The following is a 26,214-nucleotide window of genomic DNA, read 5'->3' as shown; positions in this document are numbered from 1 at the left end:
GTCCCCCCTTACTGGTCCCTGCCCTTTGTGTGGTCCTCCAGCAGCTATCCCCCTCTGTCACCCACTACTGCCTATAATTAGCTTACCCTCAGGCTTTTGCTTTCAATGGGTAACTGCTACCCCATCCGGTGTCCCCATGTGCTTGGTTCATAACTTTGTATAAACACGATTCATCCATCTATGGATCTACCTCTCCCACGAAATCATGAACACAGGGACCAAGAGGCAGGGACCAGTTCTTAGTCATCATTGTGCCCCAGGCCTTTAAAAGGTACATGTATGAACAGGAGACTAACAAAAGTATTCTGAAATACTTACTTGCCTGTATTTTCTTTTGATACAACTATGTGAAGGCAGCTGCTAGCTCCAGTTAATACCTCTTAATACAAAAAATATCCCAAGCAATCATTATCATTAGTTGTTCAAGATTAAATGTTTAATGTGGTTAACTTATTTTCCGTAATACCTATGACAGTATCAACATAATGCAGTTTTTTGTTGTTGTTGTTGTTTTTAACCCGCCAATAGTTCAAGAAACTCCCTCATCCCCGGGGCACTATTCAGAAACAAATTCAGTGTAAACTTCTGATTTCCAGGTTTCTGAACAATTATGCAGCAATGTCTCCTTATAATGCTATAGACAACTGCCTTCTGTCTACACACATTCCAACAAGTATTGTACTATGTCAGGATCTTGTGCAGTTCGATTCTTGGTAAGGTGCAGGCTCAAACATTTTTTGTCATGAGACCCTATGTGAACGTAAGACCAGAATTTCTCCTCTGGACAATGTACATCCTCCACACACCCCCAACACACACAATTCTGCCAACATTTCAGGGAGCTAATGGACAGCCTGATAACCAAGCATGAAACCCAAGAAGATCCAAGGACCCAGGTTAAAAATACCTGTCTTGGTACTGGTGTTTATGATAACTTCTGATTCTTACATATGACAGTAAGTTACAAAAAGCAGGAAGAAACACAGTATGAGTCAGGAGTATCCAACTGATAGGTGGAGCTAGTATACACTTCAACTTAGGCTAACCAATTACTATGTGCATCAAGCACAACCAATTTCACTTCCCTTATTGAGCTCTGGACCCTAAACACTGTACAATACTATAATGGATCTCAGGATAAACAGCCTATTGATCCCAGTGTAAAAGAAAGAACAGAGTCAAGGGAACAAATAAGGGACAAGTGTAACAGAATGGTTAAATGTGTGAGCTCTGAAGTCGGTCTAAGTTTGGTTCCCAGTTCTGTCACTTCCTCCCTGTGTGGCCTTCAGAAAAAACTACTTACCCCTTCAGAGGCTTGGTTTCATTATTGGTAAAGCTGGGACAATAATACTCCCTTCCTCATGGGGTTGATATGAAGCTTAAACAAAATAATGTCTACAAATGCTAAGCACAGTACTAACACAAAGCAAATAGTCGATAAATGCTTGCTATTTTTAATTACTCCCTTAGGGAAAAGAATATAAGGCTAGGGATGTAAACCTAGAGAAATAACTGTGACACAAAAGGCCCCCAAGTTTTAAAATAAAAATTCCAGAGTCATCAAAACAAATAGGTTTACAAACCATACAATATTAGAAAACTGGATAGCACTTTAGCTGCTATCAGCTCCAGTCCTGCATTCTACAGGTGAAAAAACTTTTAAATGAAATTCCTAAGATCACACTACAAGTGACACCCAGGATTGTGTATGTATTCCTACCAGTCCACGCTTCCTTCCTCTCAACCTTGGCTCAAAATTGTGGGACAAAAAATCAAAATGCAAAAATAGGTCAAAATAGAATATTTGTTCATTTAACAAATATTTATTAAATATAATAAATTATTGCATGTTTACTAAACAGTTACTGAGTATCTATTATACAAATATTTATTGAAAATGATGAGCTACATATTGTTCTAGGCACCAGGCTATAAAAGGGAACAAGATCCCACCTGCTACTGAAGGGAAATTAACACACACATAAACAAATAAATGGTAAATGCTCTGAGGAAAATAAAACAGGCTACTGTACAGAGAATGAACTGGGTGAAAGAGCTACTAAAATCTGCCAGCCAGGGAAGTCCTTTCTCAGGAGATAACATCTGAGCTGAGATCTTAATTTTTTTTTTTTAACATCTTTGTTGGAGTATAATTGCTTTACAATGGTGTGTTAGTTTGTGCTGTATAACAAAGTGAATCAGCTATACGTATACATATATCCCCATATCCCCTCCCTCTTGCGTCTCCCTCCCTCCCACCCTCCCTATCCCACCCCTCTAGGTGGTCACAAAGCACGGAGCTGATCTCCCTGTGATCTCCCTGTGCTATGCGGCTGCTTCCCACTAGCTATCTATTTTACACTTGGTAGTGTATATATGTCCATGCCACTCTCTCACTTCGTCCCAGCTTACCCTTCCCTCTCCCCATGTCCTCAAGTCCATTCTCTATGTCTGTGTCTTTATTCCTGTCCTGCCCCCAGGTTCTTCAGAACCCTTTTTTTTTTTTAGATCCCATATATATGTGTTAGCATATGATATTTGTTTTTCTCTTTCTGACTTACTTCACTCTGTATGACAGTCTCTAGGTCCATCTACCTCATTATAAATAATTCAATTTCGTTTCTTTTTATGGCTGAGTAATATTCCATCGTACACATGTGCCACATCTTCTTTATCCATTCATCTGTCGATGGACACTTAGGTTGCTTCCATGTCCTGGCTACTGTAAACAGTGAGCTGAGATTTTAAAGAGGCACATGAGGAAGACCATGTCAAGACATGGAGGATGGGGGTTCTAGAAGGTAGAAGAGCTGGTGCACAATCCCTCAGTCAAGAAGATGCCTGGGATATCCAGGGACAGAAGAAAGAGACCAATGTAGCTAAAAGTCACATGAATCGAGTGAGGGGTATGTGAAATCAGAGAGGTGGGTGAAGGGTCAGCACACACAGAGACTTGTGGGTCATGGTAAGAAATTCAGACTTCATGCTAAGCAAAATGGGCAGCCATCAGAGACAGGCTTTAAGCCGGGGACCAAACAGATCCAATTTATATTTCAGAAGAAGATCATTCTGGCTGCTGTGTACAGAATGAAGAACAGAAAGACAAATGCACAAACAAGAAACTCTATCAGGAGGAAGCTGCTGGAGACTAGCAGGAGTATCCAGGACCAGGGGGAGATGGCAGAAGCAGTCACCCTTAAGAGAACAGTCTAGAGGCACAACAGACACCATTTTTTTTTTTGACACCATTTTTTAAATGAGAGAAAGTTGTTCTATTGAGCTTGGATTCTTCCCTTTCCTCCATCAGCCAGTCTCTTGGATACTGACAGTTAAGGACCTGAGTTCTGAGGGGTACTGGAAAGAAGGCAACCAAGAAAAGAAACACAAACAAAAAACCCGGAATGGGGAATAGCAATAACGAAAGTTACAAAAATCAAGACAGCATGTCATTAGCAAAAAAAACAGACACCCAGTTTAATGGAACAAAATAAAGTCCAGAAAATGGACCCCACACAATATAGTCAATAGATTTTCGACAATGATGCACAGCAATTGAATGGAGAAAAGACAGTCTTTTCAACAAACGGTGCTGGAACAACTGAATCGAATGTCCATCTAGGGGGGGGAAAATAAAAAAGGAAAGAAAAAGAAAAGAAACTCAACCCATATCCCTGTATCTCACACCATAAACAAAAATTAACTCAAACTGGATCATGGGTCTAAACATAAAGCTTTTAGAAGAAAACCTAAGAGAAAATATTTGTGGTTGTGGGTGAGGCAGAGATTACTGAGAACCAACAGGAGTCAAAAGTTAGGACTTTAAAGAAAAAAAATTCATAAATTAGACTTCATCAATGTTCAAAACTTCTGCTCGTCAAAAGACATTATCAAAAAAAAAAAATTAAAGGATGACTACAGATTGGGAGAAAATATTTGCAAAATAAAGTACATACGTCCAGAATATTTTTTTAAAATTTCAAAGTACTTGATTAAAAAAAAAATAACTGACTCAAGAAAAATAGGCAAAGATTTGAGCAGATACTTACCGAAGAAGATACAGAGATGGCAAAGAAGCACATAAAAAGACACTCAACATCACTCGCTATTATGGAAATGCACAAAAACACAAGTACCACTATACACGTATCAGAAATGGCTAAAAACTCCCAAAACCTACCATTCCAAGTGCTAGTGAGGATGTGGAAAAAAGGTTCTCTCATACATATTAGTGAGACTGAAAAACAGTATGGTCATTTTGGGAAACAGTGTGTCAGTTACTTTAAACATACACTAACCATATAACTCAGCAATCCCACTTCTAGGGGAAAACTTACAAAATTTACAAAATTCTGTATGTTAATATTTACTCAGGCTTTATTCACAAACACCAAAACCTGGAGACAACCCAACCGTCCTTCAAGGGGTGAATGGCTGCATAAACTGGTATACCCATACTGGAATATTATTCAGCTATACAAAGGCACTAACTGCTGATACAGGCAACCACACAGACAAACCTCAAATGCATCATGCTAACTGAAGATGAAAACTCAAAAAGCTACATAGTGCCTAATTCCATTTATATGACATTCTCAAAAAGGCTCACTTTGGGAGAAAAAACATCATGGGCAGTTGCCAGGGACTGGGGTAGGGAAAAGGACTGACTACAAAAAACAAAGGAATTTGGGGAGGCAGGGCAAGGCAGGAGAGAAAACTTCTGTACCTTGATAGTGGTGGCAGTCACATGACTTATACTGGGTTGTCAAACTCACAGAAGTATAAGCTAGAAAGAGTAAATTTTACTTTATGTAAATTATACCTTGATAAATCTTTAAAAATATACAGAATATTAATAATGAATATGTATTGCTCCCAATTCCAAATAAAAAAAATACAAATTTATAAATGCATGCAGCCTCATTTTTACCAAGTTTTCTATTACCTGTTTCTCCTTATTCTGCTATCCTTGGACACTAAAGTTTTACTGAAATTAAAATGTGCTAATTAAGGTTGATTTATGTGTAGTAAAATGTAAAACCAGAAAGCTTACAAACACCAAAACCTTAGTAAGATGATTTAAATGTAATCTGAGGATCATTTCAGAATATGTTTCAGGAAACACTAAAAAATATTTAAATGTGCCCCTTTAATGGGCTGCAACGAATGAATGAACAAATGAATGAGTAGATGTAATCATTAAATCATTCTTAGTATTCTATAAAAGGTTCTAACCTTTTCACGAAAGTCCTTAGGAGATAAGATCACAAATGCATTTGTGCATATTTGACTGATGTGCTAGGGAGCTTTGAGGAGAACACACACCAACAGCCCTTAAAACGTAGCCTAAGTCATCAATCCTTTAATTGCCTGTTTGGCGGGAGCCTGCCTCCTCTCTCCCAGCTTTGAGGGACACAAGGCAGGTTGGGTCCACGCGGGAAAAGGTCTGGCTAGATGGGAGTTGGTGATGTTGCTTGTAGAAACATTACTGGGAAGAAGTCAGTAAGAGAACTAGAAAAGGGGAAGCAAAATGGGAACAAATAAAAAAAACAAAAAACCACCACACTAACCAATAAAAAAGGGATAACAACATGCAAACTTGCAAGCTGCCTTGAGTGAAACCTGCTTTTCTGTGTAACACTTCCCAACCAGTCCTCTGGACCCCTACACAGGCTCTGCCTGCTGTGCACTGGTGTGAATGAAATGCAGATGCACAGCTCTGGGAAACTCCACTTTCTTCTTAGTGGAAGCCCAAAGCCCACATGCTTTAAGCTAAGTCAGATGCACCCACCCAGACACATTGTGCAGCTCCCGGTAACACTGTGCGCTTGAATCTACCAGGAGCTATGGAAACGCATTTATTAGGGGGAAGGAGGGAAAGAGGGCTCCCCCTTCAACAGGAGCAAAACGGTAGCACTGCAGGTTAGCAACAACTAAGAACAAACAAAACTGACTAGCTTCTAGAAACTTCTTCTAGAGAAGCTTTGTAACAGAAATTAACAGAGTGTACAAAGTAAGCACAAATTAGAAATCCTGTTCTTCATCTAGGTTTATTAGGGAGTTCTGAAGTAGAGACAGGGTTTAAAAATTACTTAAGTATATGAGAGTCTTTGATATGAGAGAAGGGAAATTACTGCCTCTTAGAGCCTCATCAAATTAGAGCACAAAGATAAGATTATGACTACATCACTCAATAACACAGTCCCCTGATCCACAGTAAATGAACAAGTTAAAAAAATAAAAATAAAAAAACAACCAAAAGTGAGGGGCACACATACCAATATAAGATAGAGGAATGTGTAGAACAACGTTAAAACTGCTTTCTTTGGATTAGATGAGCAGGTAAGCAAAGCCCCACAACTGCAGAAAACCAGCCTCCGCTCTCCACCCCCAACCCTTATCCCACCACTCTACGTACATCATGTAGTCAGTGGCCGGCATATTTTATAAAGTCTTTAAGCTCCAGGCACACTGTTGAGTAAAGACAGTAACAAAGCTGGAATAAAAATCTCTGATATAACAGAAATCTATTTTATAGCTTGTTTTTAAGTTTATTCCATATAATACACATTTAGAAAATACCGATAGTAATCAGAACAACAAGAGAGGGAAGCTCACCTGTAAGTTCACTGAAAAGTAGTCATTTAAAAAACAGTGTAAAAGCTGAGACGTTGAAGAAAATGTTTTATGCACAGAACTCACAACAAACTATGATTGTAGCACATGAGTTCAATTGCTTACCTACACCAGAAAGTCACCTTAAGAGCTCGAGGCCTATGAGGTCAAATACTGAGCGTCTCAGATTCTCCAGGAAAGCGGAGGGACGGGGCTTGGCTGCAGTTAATCGGGAAAAATGATTCCAAAACAGGAGTGGGGCCTGAAGAAAGTGATCAGGGAAGGAGGGAAAAACTCAAAACAAGGTAGCTGATCACTACTTTAGGCAACTGAACTCCATCCTGCGGGGACCCCTCTGTGAAGGACTGTACGCGGAAAGCATCTCAAAGTCGCCCGCCAAAGGGTCCGGAGGGGAGCGCTCCACTGACTGTTTACGTATGAGCCCAGGACGACCCCATGGAGACAAGAAACCCCCTCACCCCTCCACGCTGCACACGCCGAAGTGAGCAGTGGATTCCCCACAAAACGCACTGGGGAAATGAAAGAGCTTCCCAGTGCAGCTGAGGGGAGGCGTTGTCAAGCCACAGAAAACATGTTGTAGTGGCGATCACTAGAGAGAAAGGCAGATAAGGAGGGTATGAGGTGGGCCAGGGAAGGACAACACCGTTTCTGCACTGCAGGATATCTGTGCCCAAAAGGGGTGAAGAGTACAACTTCTGCAAAATTAAGAATACCTCTGGAAAGCCCTTTATTAGCAAACACAGAAGAGATAAAATACGGCTCTCAGATACTTCACACATTTTTGCTTTTGTCAAAAAAGTGAAGTTGTATTTTTATTTCAAACTTTGTGCTATTAGAGGCTGTGATGTAATGGTGGGGAAAACACATATACACACGTTTTAATATATACACATATTTATATCTTTCAGCTTTTTTGCCTAATGGCTAATTAGTTTATAAAGATAACAAGGGAAATTATCACGATGGTGGATCTAAATGCCTCTGAAACTTAAAATGGCTGTTTTTAAATCTATAATGGAAAAAGAGGGACATACCATTTTAAAACTGTCATACTGCAAGACCTTGTGCCTGAATGCCAATCTAAAATGCATATATGTGTACACACACACACAATTTAAGGGCCAATCATAGGACAAGGACAATAAAACAAAATGCTAAGAGGAAGGAAAAAAACCCCAAGGGTATTGTCTTTCTTTTTTTAAACTAACTCAAACACATAGAATGGTAAAGGCATAGTCATTTAAATCATTGCCTTAGTAATACAAGTAATATTTAAATAGATTTAATAGTGCTGCTCCAAACCAATGAATTATGGGTTTAAAACCTATTAAAATGTAATGTTTTTTTCCTGAGCTGAGAGGAGAGAGATTTAAATCCACTGAATTTTAATATTTCAGCTTGAGCTGCAGGAGGTAGAGAAAGTCCAAATGAACTATTCCATCAGCACCATTCAAGCATGAACATTTTAATCAGTTTTACTTCCTTGGAGTTCTCTAACACAGTTTACGCTGTCATTCTGAAAGCACTTAACACAGAGAGTGTGAAAAACCACCAAGGCTTGTTATTGCCTTTACAATTGATGGCAAATAATTCTGCAGACTTCCTATCATTAAAATGTCACTGCTAAAAATTGAGGTTCAGCATTTCTTGTGCTAAACTGCATTTTCCTACAACACCATGGCATACCTGTTCTTAAGGATTTTTTAAGGGGGTGTGCTTTTTTAAAAAATGCACATTTCTATCATTTCTTTCCTCAAAGAGGTTAAAAAAGAGGGGGAAGGAATCCAAAGGAACCCCATTTTCTATTTTTACAAGCCAAACATTTTCTTTTCCGATGTTTGTACCAACAGAACTTTTTTCTTAATGGTAGTTTCTTTGGTGAAATTCTTATGAGGTTCCAACTTAGCCTCCTTTATTAAACATAACCACATTCACACAGCATGTGCTGATTATATAGTGTAATGGATTTTAAAAGCATTTTAAGATAGTCAGATGACTCAATTTAATAATACAGGAAATGAAAACATCATTTCTAATTAGATCGTATTACTGATTTAAAACTACAATTTGTGTGTTGTTCCAACAGTGTGATCTTACAGAGATTCTAATTTAAAAACACAGTGGCTAGCAGGACACATGACAAGATCTAACTAGATGCATAACGCTCCCACAGCCCATTTGGGGGAACTCCGGGCAAGCTTCAAGGAAATGTGAACTACGAACAATTCAAAACAAAACACAAAATATTAACTATAGAAAACAACACAGGCATTTTCCTGGGGTTTTTTTCCCTATAAATAAAAGATAAATGATATTTAACTTATTTCAATCTATCAACAGTTTTAAACTGAACATGACCTGTGAAAGAAATCATTATAACTGTGTTTCATTCCATTAAACACAACTAGCTTACTGTCAAGAGAACAAGCCGCCTCTCCAGGTTTCGGGCTCACTTCAGCTTTTTGCATTTAAACTGCATGGATCACTGGTTTGGCTCATTTACCAACGAAGGTAGAATAATACTGCAGAGTTAAAAAGGTGCTTCATCAGATTTCATTAAATTTGGCAACATTTGCGCTTGTCTGGATGGTGTGCCTACATATAAAACAGACACATACGCAGTGAGAAATAAATGAAGCTCTGCAGGGGCTTAGGTGGGTCTTTGCCTCTCAGGAGGAAAACTTTCATTCCCTGGGTGCAGAAAATCACTGACGACTACCTAAAAATCAAGTCACAAAAATCTAAAATTGACCTCTCATCACTTTTGGTAGCAGGTCAAAATACCACCACCTCACAACACAGCCATGCCTAACCAGACACAGAACAGCAGGTGCATTTAAAGTTCCACAATGTTACAACTGAAAACTACTGGACACAAGGCACTAAGCAGGGCTGAAACAGAGACCAAGAACAGCAGCCACAGAAATGCATCAAGCGAGTTGGGGTGTAATGGGGCTCTTTCCTTCTCACTTGGTTTGTGGCTCCCTAAATCTGCTGGGTTTGTTTTTTCTATTTCTGCAATCTGTTTTGCAGAACAGTCAGATTATGTGATTTTGATTCCATTTACTGCTCAGATACAAATAACTTGGAACTGCCACCAGATCCACCAACTACAGCACACGCTGCTTTGATAGCATGCAGCTCTAAGTTAGTTCTTCAAATAAGTTTTTAGGTCACCAAATTAAATTAGCTTTGTTTTAATAATTAAATCCATATATACACAATATGTCTGTCAGTTACTCGGCTACAGTCTAATAAATCATCTTCTCCCTGAGAAAAGGCCATCTTGCCATCCCATTCAAAACAAAGTATGTAAATGAAATAGATATAAAACAGTATTAAAAATATACTTGATGTGATCAAAGGGAACTTGTTCTGCTTATACATCTTCCCTCATATTTTTAAGCAACATTCAACACAAAACAATGTGTTTTTGATTTAGATTAATCTCACCACTGTACCGACAGTAACTAATAAGACTCAAAAAAGAAACATAAAAGCATTCTGTTTTCCTAGAAAGGGCTGCCAACCAGACATAAGGTAGGATGGCTACGTGTATTTTAGCAGTTCATACAAAAATAAACACCAAGCCAGAAATGACCCAGGCAGCTCTCCTATAGGTCCTCGCCCACGTATTCTCTCCTTCGACAGCAGACTGTATAGCGGGTGAGGAAAGGAGGTCCTATCCCTAGTGACCTTGGGAGATTCGGTAATCGAAGTATATCCCAAAAGGAATACAACGTGTGCTTCAAGCAAACACAGCTGGTATATACATATACACTAACTTTAAAATTAAAGCTTTCTCAACGTTAAAAAAAGAAATTTTTATACTGCCGTTTTCTGGAATTTTTGGAAATAAAAACTAATTGTGAAATGTATTCATCTCTCATCTCTCCACCACCCCCCGAACACAGAAAATATACAACAAACGAGTCTCTACATGGCTTGTTCTGATTCAGCCTCTTCTTTCCAAGGGGCACTTCTGAGGAAATAAAGGTTACTCTTTTCCATTTATTATGTCTTCTAATTTACTACTGGTATTTTCTTGTGGTCAGAGGGACACAAAATAGAGCTCAAAATAGCCCATTAAAAACAAGCTGCAATCAGACTATTGCTCCACCACCATCGGCAGCCATCCCAGAGTTCTGATTTCCTTGTTAAAAGACAGAGGCATAATTGAAGCAATATCTTCACTTCAGATTGATTATCAGGCGACCCTTATCCGCATCTTCACTCAGCAATTTGAATTTTAATGAAAGTAAATGGAATAATTAGCATTTCAAAGTGTGTTTGATACACTGAGGGAGAAAAAAGGGAGAAGACTTTTGTGTATAATCTATACACAAAAGAAAGTATTTGGGAGGGGGCAGAAAGAGGAAAGTACAGTTGTAGTGTCTTCATTAGAATAACCTAAGGAACTGCTCCTAACAGCTGCATAAACAGAGATGTGAATATTGTGCTTTTCTCAGCTAAGATTTTTTGCCTTTATTATTTCTAAGTTTTAGCATCTTATTTTATTACTGGTTACCTTAATCGGGAAGAACAAAAATGTAAGTGGAGTTGGAGTGATTGCTCAAACCTATGAATTCCAGCAGGATTTCTATGCAACGTTAACGGTACTAGGAAGGATTTTCTAACTGGGCCGCTGATTTTGCAAAAAGGTGTAGTTCATCAATTATTTCTACTACCAATGGACACTAGTCCTTAAAGAACCACTCATCACACGGGAGGAAGAGTAGCAGGGACATGCGAAAATGTACATTTTATTTCACTAAAAATGGTATTAAGATACTCTATATTTGAGGAAAGATAAAAGAAATCAGGTCATTTTAACATCAGGGCAATGTGTCTTTTTACTGGCAATAGGCTAGCAACAGAGGCTGACTGCAAAGGAAAGAAATATTATGAAAAAGAACTACTCAGTCTCCTTAGGGGGAAACTTTTCAGGAACACTGTCAACTTGAATTGATGAGAATATGTCCACAGTTTCTGACAAACTTCATGTGAGACTGAAGGCAAAGTGCTTCATTTCACTTTGTGGTCCTCTATTGCCTTTTGCCCCTTTGGTTGAACAAAATTTAAAAAGAGAGCGAGAGAGAGCTGGTAACAAACACTAAGATGATGAGAGCTAAAATGGAAAGGCCACGTACCCCAATGATGGCGTTCAGTTCTGCCATGGTCACCTGCTTGGCCCGTTCCACAGCCTGCACCACTTGTTGCTGGTGCTATAAATGAAGATCAGAAACAGAATACAATTATTTGTTTTCTAGTCAGTCAAGAACAGCTTTTCCTAACATGTTCTCTAACTTTAATTACATGCAAAACAGGATTCAGGGGTCTCCATATTTCAAATAAAAGCTCTTGGGTGGTGGATGACTAAATGTCTAGGGTACCTCTGTGTCTACAGTGCTGAGAAGTAACTGGACATCCAACTGCAGGGATCATCCCTGCGCCCCCATGAAAGATGCTTCCTTACAACTGATAGAAGAAGCAACTTAAATTTTACTTTCAAGTCAGTGGTGCACTTTGACCCAACATCTTCCACAAATACTAACAAAACAACACAATCCATCTCACCTGCTTTCTTTGTCTTTTTCTCTGCCACTTACATAAGACATGTTTTGAAAATATTTCCTACAAGTGCTTATTAAGTTTCCACCTGGTATTTGTTAGAGAAGACACTAGAAGGACATATAGAATTCAATGTTTACGTTTCTTCTGTAAATGTGAAAAAAGCGCTCATATTTTCATTCCTGTCATGAAGGGCTGCATATTTAAAAGATATTAAAAATGTACAACTCTTGCCAGCAGTAAAGTTTAAGGACTTCAGGTATTTTTTTTAAATGCAGTAGGAAAACTAAAACCTACAAGTTTAAGTTGTTTTTCTTTTGAAAACTTAGGATGGACAGCATAGGAAAATCCCTCTGACCACAATTAAGTTCTAAAGAGAATAAGCAAGATCTGATTTTAATAATTTTACGAATATTAGAAAAATTAAATAGCACAGAAGTCTCTGCATGAAGGCACTCACATCTGGACACACACGAGTGCTTATACAGTACCCCCAAAATGTAAATATTATTCCCAACTAAATACACTTGAACACTCTAGTACATACACACTCAAATTCAGTCTAAAATAGGTCTCTTCTGTACTCTTTTCAACTTGGTTTAGTGAATGAAGAGCCAAAGAGACTGTGCTGTGAAACAGGTACTCCTCACTGTGGTTGGGAAGAATCTTGTTTTGGTTGATTCCAGCTGAGAAATGTACTAACATTCTCTACTGATCTGAAGTGAGTACGAAGTTCAACTATCATACTGCTTAATACATAGAAAGAGCTAAGCCATCAGTTATATGTGAAATTCCCCTTGACATACCTGGTACTACACTGAAAAGCCCCCAAATATACAGCTACTGGGATTAACTAGGGTGGCCACTATTTCCACTTCCCAGCTCTGTAGGGGTAGTGGGGGGGGGGGGCTGATACGGGAAAGGAAACTGCTTTAAGTTAGTTTATCTACATGCAGTGTTTTCACCCTTGATTTCCTAATAGAAATGTGTATTTTATGCCTATTAATAATGCAAGGAAAACTGTCAAATAATAACAGATCCCTGCATTTTACACTTTTAATGGACTCTGATCATGAAACTATACACCTTTTAAGAGTCTGTTTCAAAACAAGGGCTTCAGAAGCAATCCCCAAAATCTTTATAATAGATATCTCCAACCATCCTTACTCTTTAATAAAATATTTACCAAAGTGAAATAATTCATTTTCCTCTTTCTCTGAAAGTAAAAATCCTAAAGTATTCATGAAAACACTAGAAGGAACAGAGAGGTATAGTCGATAAAACGGCCAGTAATAGCTGTTCTCTCTTGAAGCCAACCTGACCATGTATGTTTATTGAGCATCTACCATGTGCCAAGCACAGAGCTCGTATTTAGATTTAGGACAAATCTGGTTGTCAGGGCAGTGAAAACTAGCAGTACTTGGAAAGCAGAAAAAACAAACAAACAAACAAACAAAAAACATGTAGGACGACTCTGGGAATTATCTAATACTCGAAGTGAGTTTATGGACAAAAATTTTTATGGAATTTTCTACCTTTTACTTTCCAACACTCAACAATGGCTGCTCAAAACTTCCATGAAACTGAAAGCCAAAGGAACACATGTACACTTACCCAACATGCATACCTCCCATTCCATTCACGCATCCATTCGTTCAACTAAAGTTTTTAAAAGCTCTTACTCTCCGCCATTTCTGTATATTACTTAAATACCTCTCCATATTACTGAAATATCATCTACTTTACATTAAGTATTCAAAGAACAGTTCCATGAGACAGAAATGCAGAAAATACATCTAGTTAGGGCCTTTCCACCATGAAGATCGTTCAATTCTTGCTTCATAAACTGGATTCCAACTGCCAATATGAGCAAAGATGCCTTAGGCAGTGGGGATAGCTTTCTGACTTGGCATTAAAATCAGGTACATTTACTGAGAAAACCAGAAACACACCAGTGAACCGTTAACACTGACATCAGATGCTTTTATAGAAACTCTTGCTAAAAAGCTAAAATGACAGTGGAAGTCATGATTCAGCTCCTTCCTTTTCTCTCATGGCAATGGCCATGGGCTAATACCATATCTGAACTTTACCTGTAGTTCAGGATTTTACTTCCCTATTTCTGCTTACAACCGTGAATCATGTGGCGCTTAAGGACTTTTTGAACAGAAGCTCCCTAAGGCAAAGAATGCCTCCTCCCCCCTTGTGCTCTGACAGCACCAGAAACACTCGGACATTGCTCACTCAGCCACGAGTAACACTGTACCACACACTGAAGAAGCATGAAGAAGGGCAAATGATCACAAAAGAAAAAAATGAACACTAGGCGAAGAAGCCCTAAAGTACTCTCGCAATAGGACCCAAAGAGGCATTGTTTTTCCATTTTCAAATTTCAACATATAAACTCTCTGACTCAGAAAATATGGCAAGTTTTTCACATCTTCTTAGAACCGTGAAGGCTTTCCTATTATGTCTGCCATCTCTTCCCCTTCTCTTCCCCTTCCCCATCTGCTCCTCTCCTCCCACTCCACCCACATCTCATTTCCTCTCCCACTTCCTGCTGGTCTCCTCTGTGGCCTCACCGCAAGTGGTGACAGCCACTCTAGCCCCAGTAAATCTGCAGGAGGAAGAGTCCTGTGGCCCCTCTCATTGCTCAAGCTGCTCACTCTGATACGAGCTCCCAGTCTGAACTTTCTACCAGCACCACCAAATAAAGTGTCAGTAGGAATACATTAATAAGCCAAGGGTCTCTGAGAGAAGGGCCTCTAACTGGGATTTGGAGGAGAGAGCGAAAAAAATAAATAAAACCTCAAATATGTATTCTTTAAAATACTGTAACCTATAATTTTAAAAAATCCAAACAAACAAACAAAAAACCTAGATTCTGATTATGGTTTCACGACTCTGTAAATTTACTAAAAATTACTGAATTGTACACCTAAAAAATGAGTGAATTTTATGATGCGTAAATTACACCTCAATAAAATACTGTGATTTAAGGAATACAAGCATGGTTGTAAAAAAAAGACCAGTAAAATGAAATTCTATACGTTAAATCACTTGCCTACTTACTTTCATCATCATAAAATTACTTTTTACACTTGTTCAAGGTATTGAAAATATTTTTTTCCACAAGAAAGAGACTAAAACAATATAAGCTTATGGTAAGTCCAACAAAGCCTGCTGAGAAACTGGCATTAACAAACCACTAGAATATATACCTTACATGTTGAACGTATGTTTCTCAGAAAAGACTACAAGGACAGTATCTGCCATGCCAATACTTTGAGTCATGGCAATAGATCTGGTACCTGTAATAAAAACTTTAATTTAAAACTATTATCACAACTTACAATTTTTTTTAATATCCCTCTTATTGATAGGGGTAGTATAGTGGTAGTAAGGACAGATATGTGAAATGAACTAAAATTCTTATCCTGACGTGTGGAGATGCAAAAGTGAGCAAGAGATAATGGCCCCCCCTCCGCACACGATTCACACAGAGCATCTTACAATACAGGAACGTAGGATTTAAAGTACTAGGGAAGATTATTGGCAGGAATGGTCAGCACATTTCCTGGGGCATCAAGGAAAGGCTTTGTTTTCTTATTCATTCATTCATTCAATTATTTATTAAGCACCTACTGTGTGCCAAGCACTGTGGTAGGAACTGGGATTAATGAACAAGACAGTGAATTAATAATATTCAAGAGGCTTTGTAATTACAGTTGCAGGATAGTTTCCATGAAGACAATGACAGGATGCTAAGAAATCACTCATCAGAGAAATATCTAATCAAATCTTAGGGTTGGGGGAAGATTCCGTAAGCAAGTGGACCGGACAACTGAGACCAGAAGAATGTGCAAGAGTTCCGCGAGTGAAAAGCAGGGAGAAAAGAACTGGAGGCAAAGGGAACAGCCTGGATAAGGTTCCTGAAGGATAAAGAAGCTTGTCTATCAAGGAAGAGAAAGAATGCGTGGCTGGAGGAGGAGAGAAGACTGCTCCCTAACTCCTTCCCACGCGATTCTGTCTCTAAATTCTCCTCCACAGTAGTGCACCCTCAGGTGTTTAAAAATGGCATAATGCGTGTTTTCAACTTTCTCTATTCCAGGTCAAATATCCCCAGGTCACTGGCTTTAAGAGACTCACTCATCCTTCTGGCTACTCCTCTGGTTGTGTTCAATGTGACTAGACACAATTTGATCCTGAGCAGATCAAATCCAAGTAAAAGTGTCACTCCACGTCTATTAAGTCAGAGCCTTTTCCAGCAAGTCTACCAAGTTTATTAACACAAATGAGCTATAAATTTAACCAAAACTCTTTTAGTCAGTCTTTCCTAAATGGTATCCCAAGAAATGTTATTTAGGCCCACAAGATATTAGGTTATTACTTATACAAAACATGATTTTAAAATTCACAAGGTGTAATTTGGCTAATACCTGGCAAACTGCTCGTCTTCTCAGAGCTTCAAATCTCAAAAGAGGGTGAATATGTACGTAGGCCTTTCCAAACAATTTTGGCTATGGAGCTTGGGATTAAGGCTCTCAGGAGACACCTTGGGAAATGTTGCCCAAGTCTTCTTGTACTGACCATTTGGCCTTGTCTTCTTCATTCTCATTCATATGCAGGCAAGGCATTCTTCACTGATATGTCCAATAAGCTCTACGAGTCCACAGCTTTCCAACAGAACTTTCTGCAATGCTGGAAATGTTCTAGATCTGTGCTCTAGCCACATATGGGTGGATATTGAACACCTAAAGTGTGGCTAGTGCGACTGAGAAACTGGATTTTTAACCACATTTAACTTTCATTAATTTTAATTTAAATCTAGATAGCTACTTATGGCTATGGCTACTGTACTGGACAATGCAGCTCTAACTTAAGGTACCTTAAAGCTTAAGTCTAGTAATAATAATCCAACCGCTACCTAACTGAAAGTCAAAGAAATGAGTCACTTTCTCAAATACACACTAATTTTTTTAGACACATACAGATAAGAGGTGGCATTGCTGCCTTTGGAAGGAGGCCCACATTTAAACCTGCAGAAAAAAGTTCTCCTTCCTGAGAACCATCTTTCATCTCCTGAGGGGAAGCAGGCCATAAGGATCTCACCAAATATCCAACTGTCAACCAAATACACAGCCATGCAGAACAAGTCAATCTGTCAACCATGGAACTTGGGACAAGATTGTGCTCTCTGATGCCTCACTCAGTATTGTGAGAAAAAACATATTTTAAAGGAAAGGCCGCCCAATGTAAAAATTAGAAAACTGGTCCAAATCCTCTGAAGCCCCAATCCAGGTGTATTAGTCACTTTAGGACATTCCTTAGATACACAACACTGTCAGAACACATTACCAACACTGATAAAATGGCCCTGGCTGGGAAGCAGACGTGTCCTGTAAAGGCTGCTGGCACTTAATGAATGATCTCAGGTCTTATGGGTGTCACTGCATACATATCAGGGGATCTCTGGTGATTTCAGCCAAGCTCTCCTACATCAAACCATGTTATCACAAGCCATTGACTCCTTACAAAGTTAACAAGCAGGAAGACAAGTTAACCTGGTGCCATTATGAGGCGAGAACACTACCACCAGTGCATGTAACCACTGTATTTTGTTCATTTCCTCCCTAAGGCACAATATGAAAGTGACTGATCACATTTTTCAACTTCTATTTCATGATTATTCTACACATGCAAAATGTGGTTCAGAATAATTCAGTACCATATTAAGCCAGGTGCCAAATAAACAGCACTTGACATACAACCATATCTCATAACACAGCAAAAGGGTTTGTTTTCCATCAAATTAAAAGGACTAAATTTATGGAAAGCCCAAAATAGAAATTCAATGATTTGACTGGCTATCTTAGCCTATTGGAACTTAAATGAATGTTATCACTACTATGTAATTGTGTATTATTTTCTACTATTTAAATGCAATGTAGAACATCCAAATAAATCTACAGAATTCTGGAGAAAACACAACTACTACTCATTAGAAAAGCTAACAAGGCAATAAAAACACAGTTTTGAGTTAGTTAAAATTAAAAATTAAATTGGCACCAGAAAGAATTTAAGTTGGAATGTTCCCTTTTCTCTGGGTAAATGTAAGAATAAAAGTAGAAAGAAGGCTTAAAATTTTCACTCCTAAAAATTCTAATGATCAGAGAACTTTGGTTAAACGTGCTCAGAAGAATGATTTGAATTCTTTTTTTTTTCATTTGTTAATATTCACAGATGCAAGCAAGGCAAAAAGAGCCGCTCACTCCAATCTGGGCTCCTCCACAGCCTCCACGCAGCCTGCTTCTGCTTGCAGAACTCAAGGAACAAGAAAATTTAGCTTTGGAATTGCAGAGGACTAGGGGAGGAGGGCAATATCCATCACCTCCTCGGCACTGGATGACTAGAAACTAGTTGTAACGACCTGCTGAAAACAAGGTTAAAGATGGATAATGCCATTTCTCCAAATCTAACGATGACCATGGGGGTTTAATAAATGGGAATTAGGAAGCCACTGGTCATAAGGAACTACTTTCTGTTCTCTCACCCCATCCAGTAAGGTACACACATTTCAGGTTACTTCAGGCTGTGGCTGGAAATGGTTTGAGGCCCAAGACATTAAAAATGGATCAAGTTTGATGCTGCAAAGCAATCAACCTGAGCTACTTTTTCTGAGATGTCTTAAAATTCCACAAAACCAAGAGTGACTTATCCAATATATCTTTCATGATTTGGAGGGGAGGCAGACTGTCGAAAATTTTGATCCCACTTTCTCCAGTTTGAGGACAAGACACATGCACAAAAGAGTATGTCTGAGATAGATGAGGGGAAAAGAACTATAATTCAAGGACTCACAAATGTCCCACTTATGAGAAGCAGTTTCCTTAACAATAACTTTTTCAGCTTCAAGCAGCATGTTCCTTCCAGCAAGTCTACTACAAAATATGGCAGCCCCATGAGTGATCTCCTATATCCCATCCTTCACTTGAGAGGGGTCTTCAAAAATCTTTGTGCTTTTAAAAATATGGGCATAAACATAAGCTGTGTATCTAGACCTAGATGGCCCACAGGGCCTATCACTGTTCATGGGGGTTCCTTTTCACCCCCTGTGCATGTATGAATGATAAAGAATGCCTGATGGGTGACTCTTTTTCCCTACACTTCAGACCTTGGAGGAGACTTCTATAACAAGAACTTTGCATTATTTTATATTTTATGTGATAGATTAAAATACAAGTTGTGCTGATTATATAGTCAGAGCTAGAGTCTGTCACATAAAGATACACCACTGGTTCAGTGTGACTTCCCTTCAGATCGACACTGGTAATAATAATAATAATGCTCACTATTTTTATTTTGTGCACAGCACTGTTAGTCTAGAAGCAATTGCTAGCTGTCCCTTGATATCCCTTCTCTTACATTAGTTTAAGTTTTAGGTGGGCATACTCAGCTAAGACTACATTTCCAAGTCTCCCTTGCAGCTAGCTATGGGCAAGTAACCAGGCACTGGCCACTGCAAAGTGAGCAAACATGGGAGCATCACGCACACCACGACCTTAAAAGAAAAGGCACAAGTTCTCTCGTCCTTCCTGCTGGCGGGGGCAGGACACGGTGACGCTGGGGACGACGCACATCAATATATAAGGGACTTGAGTTTACAACATCGTGGAGTCACCAAATTAGCTACAGCTGCTTCTATGCAAACTGTGATGTGAGAGAAAAACAAACTTTTATTTTGCCTAAACCACTGTTCCTTTAATCTCGGTTAAAGCAGCCTGATACCCAGCTAGGTCTTTCACGTTATCACTAGTCCTCATATAACAACCCCATGGTGCAGGTATCCCATTTTTCAGATGAGGAAACTGCAGCCCAGAAAAATAAAGTATTGTGTTCAATATGATAAAAGAAGCAAGTGGCTAAGCCAGGATTTGGTCCCAAATCTGCCTGACCTCAGGCTCTTATCACACTGCCTCACATAACATAACTCTTCCAATGGACTCTGCTCCTTGTTAGGGGAGCAGCAAGTTTCTGAAAAATACAAATGGTACTCTGAGGAAAGAAGACTTTAAATTTAATCACGTAATACGTCACCAGCATGTAATACATTACTGACCTACAGCCTATTAGGGGCTTGAAGTTCTCAAACGTCTTAAGAAAATCTTGTTAGTCACCACAAACCATACCCTGCCCATCTCAAAACTAAACTATTTTATAACCCAAGGGAAAAAAAGTACAAAAAGCACAACTGTCCTCAAAAAGCACAACTGTCCTCTAAGTAAGACCCTCAGCTAGTGCCCAACATTTAGTTAATTAATGCTTCATCTAGCAGGATAAGACAATACTTACAGGCTTTCCAGAAAAATAAAATATTCCCACCCTGCTGAAAGATCATCTGTGTGGAGCTAACCACGCACTGTTGCAAGCATCCCCTGGAGGTGCGGGCCTAGCTTATTTCACAGGGAGACCGCCAGCCAGCCCGCCCATCCACAAATATTACCTTCAACTCTTCCCAGTTTTTTTACCGACTCCCTCCCTCCTCTCCAGATGTCTTGGGACCCCAAATAAGCTGGAATAAAGTTCATTTCCCAGAAAAGGTTAAAAACAACAACAACAAAAACTGGCATTTACTATCCAAAGTGTTTTACATTTTAATACATATAGTACACATTGTGAAAATGGGGATACTCTCACCATCTACAGGAATATTACAACTCAGAGATCAACCTTCCCAATATAAAGCCAGTAAGATGCAGAGTTGGTCTGATTCCAAGTTAGCAGGAACACTTGTGCCTTGCTGCCAGGGTGTAACAAGTGGTGCATAGTTTTCAATCTACATTAGAATCGCCCTAAAGGTTATGTTCCTGGAAAGGGGGGCTAGGGGGCACTGGAGATAAGTCAGTACTTACTGGCATCCTTCAATTCTGCTGAGTGCTCACTAAGGTCTAAGCGTCTACACGCTATATCCTGAAATCGCTGACGGAGAGCCCATCCACAGAAACTACTTGTAAAGACAAAACTAACTCCAACTAAGCCACCAGGTATTTTGAAAACAGCCAGTCCCCCAACTAGACTGAGAAATTTGTGTTTTTAGATCACAGTGTGTGTAGAACACAGACCCCATCCAAAATCATGGTGTCTTCTGAGGCAAACTCTACAGCGTGAACACCTGGAAGAGTTGTCACGTTTTGGATCTTTTGCTTGCTGGTTGGGGAGAGACGGGCGTTTGCTAAATTGGAAAATTAATTTTGGGAGCTAGAAGAGAATCACCCTTGAGGCTACCTAATATGCCTCATGGAGATTTTTAGCTAGTTCACAGCCCTGGGTTGTTTTAATTGATACTTTTCCCCCCCTAGAAGCACATCAGAGAGGAAGGTAAACAATACACGCTCTTCCAAAGGGCAATGACTAGAAAGGGGAGGGAGGGCTGGCTCCAGGTCCTCTCAGAAGGGAACTCTGGGCTTCTCAGCTGCTGCTGCAGCTAGTACTACTGCCAGCCAAGCTCAGGAGCCGCTCGTTACTACGTGCTAAGCTGCACCAGACAATCCCAGGAAATCCTCACAGCAATCATTATGCGTTCCATGCTATTATTTACTTCATCCTACAGATGAGGAAACTGAGGCTTAAAGAGGCAAATCACTTGCTAAAGGTCACCCAGCTTAAGCAGGTTACAGTAAGCCATGCAATTTGTAACAGGGAAGCCAGGACTCGACCCAGATGTGACCGTCATCATCCCTGGCCATCTCTTGCTTAGGGAACTGCCAACAGGAAGTTGGTATAGTTCCTCCTCAGCAAACGAGACCTGAAGTGAGACAGAGAAGAACTTCCCATTTACTGCTTTGAGATTTGCCTTTTACAGAAGAAATCTGAGGGCAGCAGAATTCAGAAAAGTCTTACCCATCCCTAGAAGCCAAAAGAAAGTGGGAGAAAAGAACAGCTCCAGACAGGTGAGGACTCACTCACCAGGTTTCTCTAAATCCTGATTTTAAGGATCCTGTGAAATTTTAAGAACTGTAAGTGACAGTTACTCACTTAATGAAAAGAGTTGGCAATATCTTTGTTTAATGCCTGGGACTTTGGAAGTAGTTGTACACAAGTGCAATAATAAGCACATCACTAAAATAGATATTGGCTATAATTTTTTTAAGTGTTTTGGTGAAATCTAATGGGAAAATACTTTTCTCTGATGTTACATACATAGACACACTTCGAGTCCTTGAGCTACAATTATACAACTTAACTTCCCAAAAACATGTCTTGCAGTTAAAACTAAATTTATTCAACAGTTGTCATTCAGTACATATTTTTTTAATTTTAGAAACTGTGGTACACTAGACACAAGCAATATTAAGCAGGTACATTAGTCAGCACATGGGAGCTAAATTAAAAATAGACTTATCTAGATGTCTATAAATTCACTTCTTGTTCCTGCCAAACTCCAAAAAACCCCTCCGACCACTGTCCTGTAGCTTATGCACTAGTCTTCAGGAAATGTTTTTCTTTTTTTCTAAATACAATCATTTAGTTTTTAAATAAAAATATTTTAAAATAAATTCTAATGCCGCAGCTGCCCTTCTGGCAGTGAGACTGTCACACAGAGAGCCGGTGTTAAAAGATCAGATTAAGAGCCTTCAGTCCTAGCACCAAGTGACGCTTGCAGCCACGCAACAGTGATTTTGCACGTCTCTGACGAGACAGGAAATAGAATTCATCTTCCTCCAATAACCTGCCTCCTGCCCTCCCTCCAGACTACAGTCCATCTGCCTCAGGGTAGAGGCAAGTAGTGCGATGCTCACAGAATGCCCAGAAGAGGAAACAAGGTGGGCCGCGTGCAGACACAAAACATCCGAGAGGCCCGGACTGGACGGCAACTAACGTGTCTGTGGCCCACACATTAAAAGATATACACACACCTTAGGAAACTAAAAAATAGAAGAGCCAATTAAATCCAAAGCAAGCAGAAGAAAAGATATACACAGCATCAGGATTTAGAAAACCATGACACAGGTCATCCACTACACGTGTCAGGGATTTCAACCAGGAAACGTCAAAAGTATCGGGGAAGTAAACAGTGAGTAGTGAGATTATGATGCCTACCCTCCCAGATGAAGGCAGAAAAGGAGTTGCCCGTGTCTCCCCACGGCTTTCCTCTACAGGGTACGACCTCCTTAGCCAATTAATTCCAGTCCCGCCTTGCTCAGCACCACTACCATTACATAGTCTGTTCCTACCGGGCCTGCTCACACAAACAACATAACTCAGGTGGGAAAACGACCTACTGGCAAATCAACTAGCTCCACCGACACCCCAAGATCTCCTCCCACATCTGAACATTACCCCACAGATCCTGCAAAAACGCCGTGGGAATAAGCTGTACTGGTGATTATGTGTAGGAGTCTGTGTCTTCAGAAGCCTAAAATCTAACACCACCCCAGAGAAAATTCCAACTTTTCCTTTTCCCTCTGCCTTGGGGAACAACACCTCAGCCTGGTCACAGCATGGTGGGTTACACATCCTTCCCATTCACCACCCCCATAAAGCAGAGCTGCTTAAAGTAAGAAGAAACACACGCTAGTCTGGATCAGGCAAAGGGCAGCCAGACTTCCTAAAGAAATGCAAACAGGCCCCTTGACTCTCCTTCAGCACTCCATGTAATCTAGTCAACAAGCAAATCCTGAGTAGAAACAGGTAAATGGGAATATAGTGGGTGGTGGTTTTGTGGTCACAGCTAAAGGACGAGAAAGACATCCTTTGTTGTTAGTGATCCAGAAGAGCATCTGAGTTCAGGATATTAACTTAGGTCCGTGGCTTGTGAATATGAGCGCCCCCAAAGGATATATTCCCATGAAAGTTCCTCATGGTTACTGAGGTCTAACCCAGCTCAGACCAAATAAGAAGTCAGATAGGGATCCACATATCTATAACACACATGAACGCTCAAATACCGGCCGCATGCTAACCTCAGCGCATGCCCACTGGCAGGCAGGCGGGTGAACTGTTCTCCTGAAAAGCAGTGACACAACTGAAGGGAAGGAGGGAAGTGCCTCGGTGCCTTCCAGCCCACAACACCAAGCACTGTGGCTGCAAGACGTGCAGCTATTCCATTTATTAGCTTCTTCCTTCTCACAGCTGATCTTACCTGAGCAAATGAAGGATTCAGTAGTCCAGAAGCAAAAACTCTCTCCAGCTGGTGCACCTAAACTTTGTAAGTACTAAAAGCAAGCAAGCAAGCAAGCAAGCAGAGGAGGGAAAAAAAAAAAAAAAAAAAGCCACCATGCACTAGAAATGCACCTCCTCATTCCACCTGTGGGCAGCGTGCACACTTCCACTAGTGGGAGCAGAAGAAAGCAAAGTGAGTGGCACGTGGGGGCTTGGCAAGGCGTGAAGTCCGTGGTACTCGGAGAAATGAGTCCACTGAGTCCATCTTTTGTGTCTTTTTCCCAAATGCACCCACAATATAAAGACTTCATCAGGTAATAAGAAGTAACTTTTTAGAAGTCCCTAGCCAAAAGTTACATCAGTTTGTTTACTATGTAAAGGCTTTCTGTTTGATATATCTTCTGGCAACTCTTAATGCCCAGCGACAAAAGTATAGAACAAGCTCTTGTCTTCTGGGCAATTTTTCAATCTCCCCTATTAGATGCCATTATGACAAAGTCGTAGTTCTGAGCAACACTACACAGTCCAATGACAGCAAAAGATTTAACAACTGAATTTTGCTTAGCACATTAGAAAATACTCCATTATATAAACACAATTATATTCCACTGAATGTTAATAAGGTGTAGAAGTTGGAATGCGAACACTGTATCTTAGAAATGTGCAACACAAACACCAAGAGACAGACAAGGCCAAGGAGTCAGTTTTATCTGCAAAACCACTAAAATGGTACCTTCCAGCCCAATGCTTGAAACCAACTGCCTTACCTCTTGGGACAGGAAAGGAATGACTTGTGCACAGATAGCATTCAGCCTCTTGACAATCTCTGCCTGCAAAGAAAAGAAAAGAAAAAAAAAAAAGGAAAGGAAAGCAATAAAGAGAACAGTCAGCTGGTTACAAATTCCCGAAATATTAACAGGATGATATTAAAACACACTTTATATTCTGGCTGGCGGATTTCCTAAGGAAGAGGAAAACTCTCATCAGCAAGCCCATTAAAAGGAGGCAGTGACAACAGTGCCACATTAATAGCACAATTTATTAACCAGCATTCATCTTAAAAAGTCAACCTTCAAGCACCAGGACAACATAAAAAGGAATTTAATTTTCATGACTGGAAATCTGTTTTCAGAAGCCTTCAACGGGACCCTTGTTCATTCTAATGTGGTTTTACATAAAACCTTGCGTTTTTTAAGTTTAGATGTTAAAGATACATTCTTCCCTACACCCCAACTTCCCTCACCTAATAACTCACTGGAGTTCGACATTTGCAGCCTTTGCTTTAAACACAGGCACTGAGATTTCATGAGCGAGTCCCCAACCTCCTTAAAGAACAGCACCCAACCAACTCAGGTGAGTTGACTACTTCAGATCCTCAGTTATAAATTGTTGGGAAATGGCATGTTTTTGTTAACCATTAAAATTTCCAAATGTGTCCCACTAGGGTTTTCAGTGTGCAGAGGTTTAGAACATGCTAAAATCCTCCTATACTTAGCAGAAAGCAATTATTTATATATGGTGACTAACCTTGGGAACATTAATTACCGTTGTACTATAGATCTGCAAAAGTCCCAATAATGTCAGATAATAGAGCTTATTCTCTATTAATTTGGTAAGTGTTGAAATTTTAGACAAATAGGATTCTACAGTAAGTTTAAAAAAAAAAAAAAAAGAAACGCCACCAGTATGTTTTCTTTAAAAAGCTACCCAGAACTTCACTGATCTCCACCGTAATTTACATTATCAGGTGGCTCCTTATATACTTCAGTACGTGACACGTAGACAACAGGGTTTTTACACGCATACACACAAAAAAACTTTTTTTCCAGTTTTATTGAGATATAATTG

At 39.7% G+C, this 26,214-nt stretch overlaps 1 protein-coding gene across 10 annotated transcripts in view; it reads right to left on the bottom strand.

The window, feature by feature from the left end:
• Positions 1–26,214, bottom strand: part of TLE4 (TLE family member 4, transcriptional corepressor) — a 147,390-nt gene that overhangs the window by 87,954 nt on the left and 33,222 nt on the right. For 6 of the 10 annotated variants that reach the window (XM_082401444.1, XM_082401436.1, XM_082401435.1 and 3 more), the window contains exons 5-6: positions 25,134–25,196; positions 11,784–11,858 (exon numbers count right to left, since the gene is read on the bottom strand). In XM_082401444.1, the coding sequence (XP_082257570.1) occupies positions 11,784–11,858; positions 25,134–25,196 (138 nt within the window). The remainder of the gene's footprint in view (positions 1–11,783; positions 11,859–25,133; positions 25,197–26,214) is intronic. The other 4 variants (XM_082401440.1, XM_082401441.1, XM_082401442.1 and 1 more) reach the window with 1 other exon arrangement.

Source organism: Balaenoptera borealis (genome assembly GCF_965194805.1).
Source record: "Balaenoptera borealis genome assembly, chromosome: 8".
NCBI classification, from domain to species: Eukaryota; Metazoa; Chordata; class Mammalia; order Artiodactyla; family Balaenopteridae; genus Balaenoptera; species Balaenoptera borealis.
This window is presented reverse-complemented; position numbering and strand designations above follow the sequence as displayed.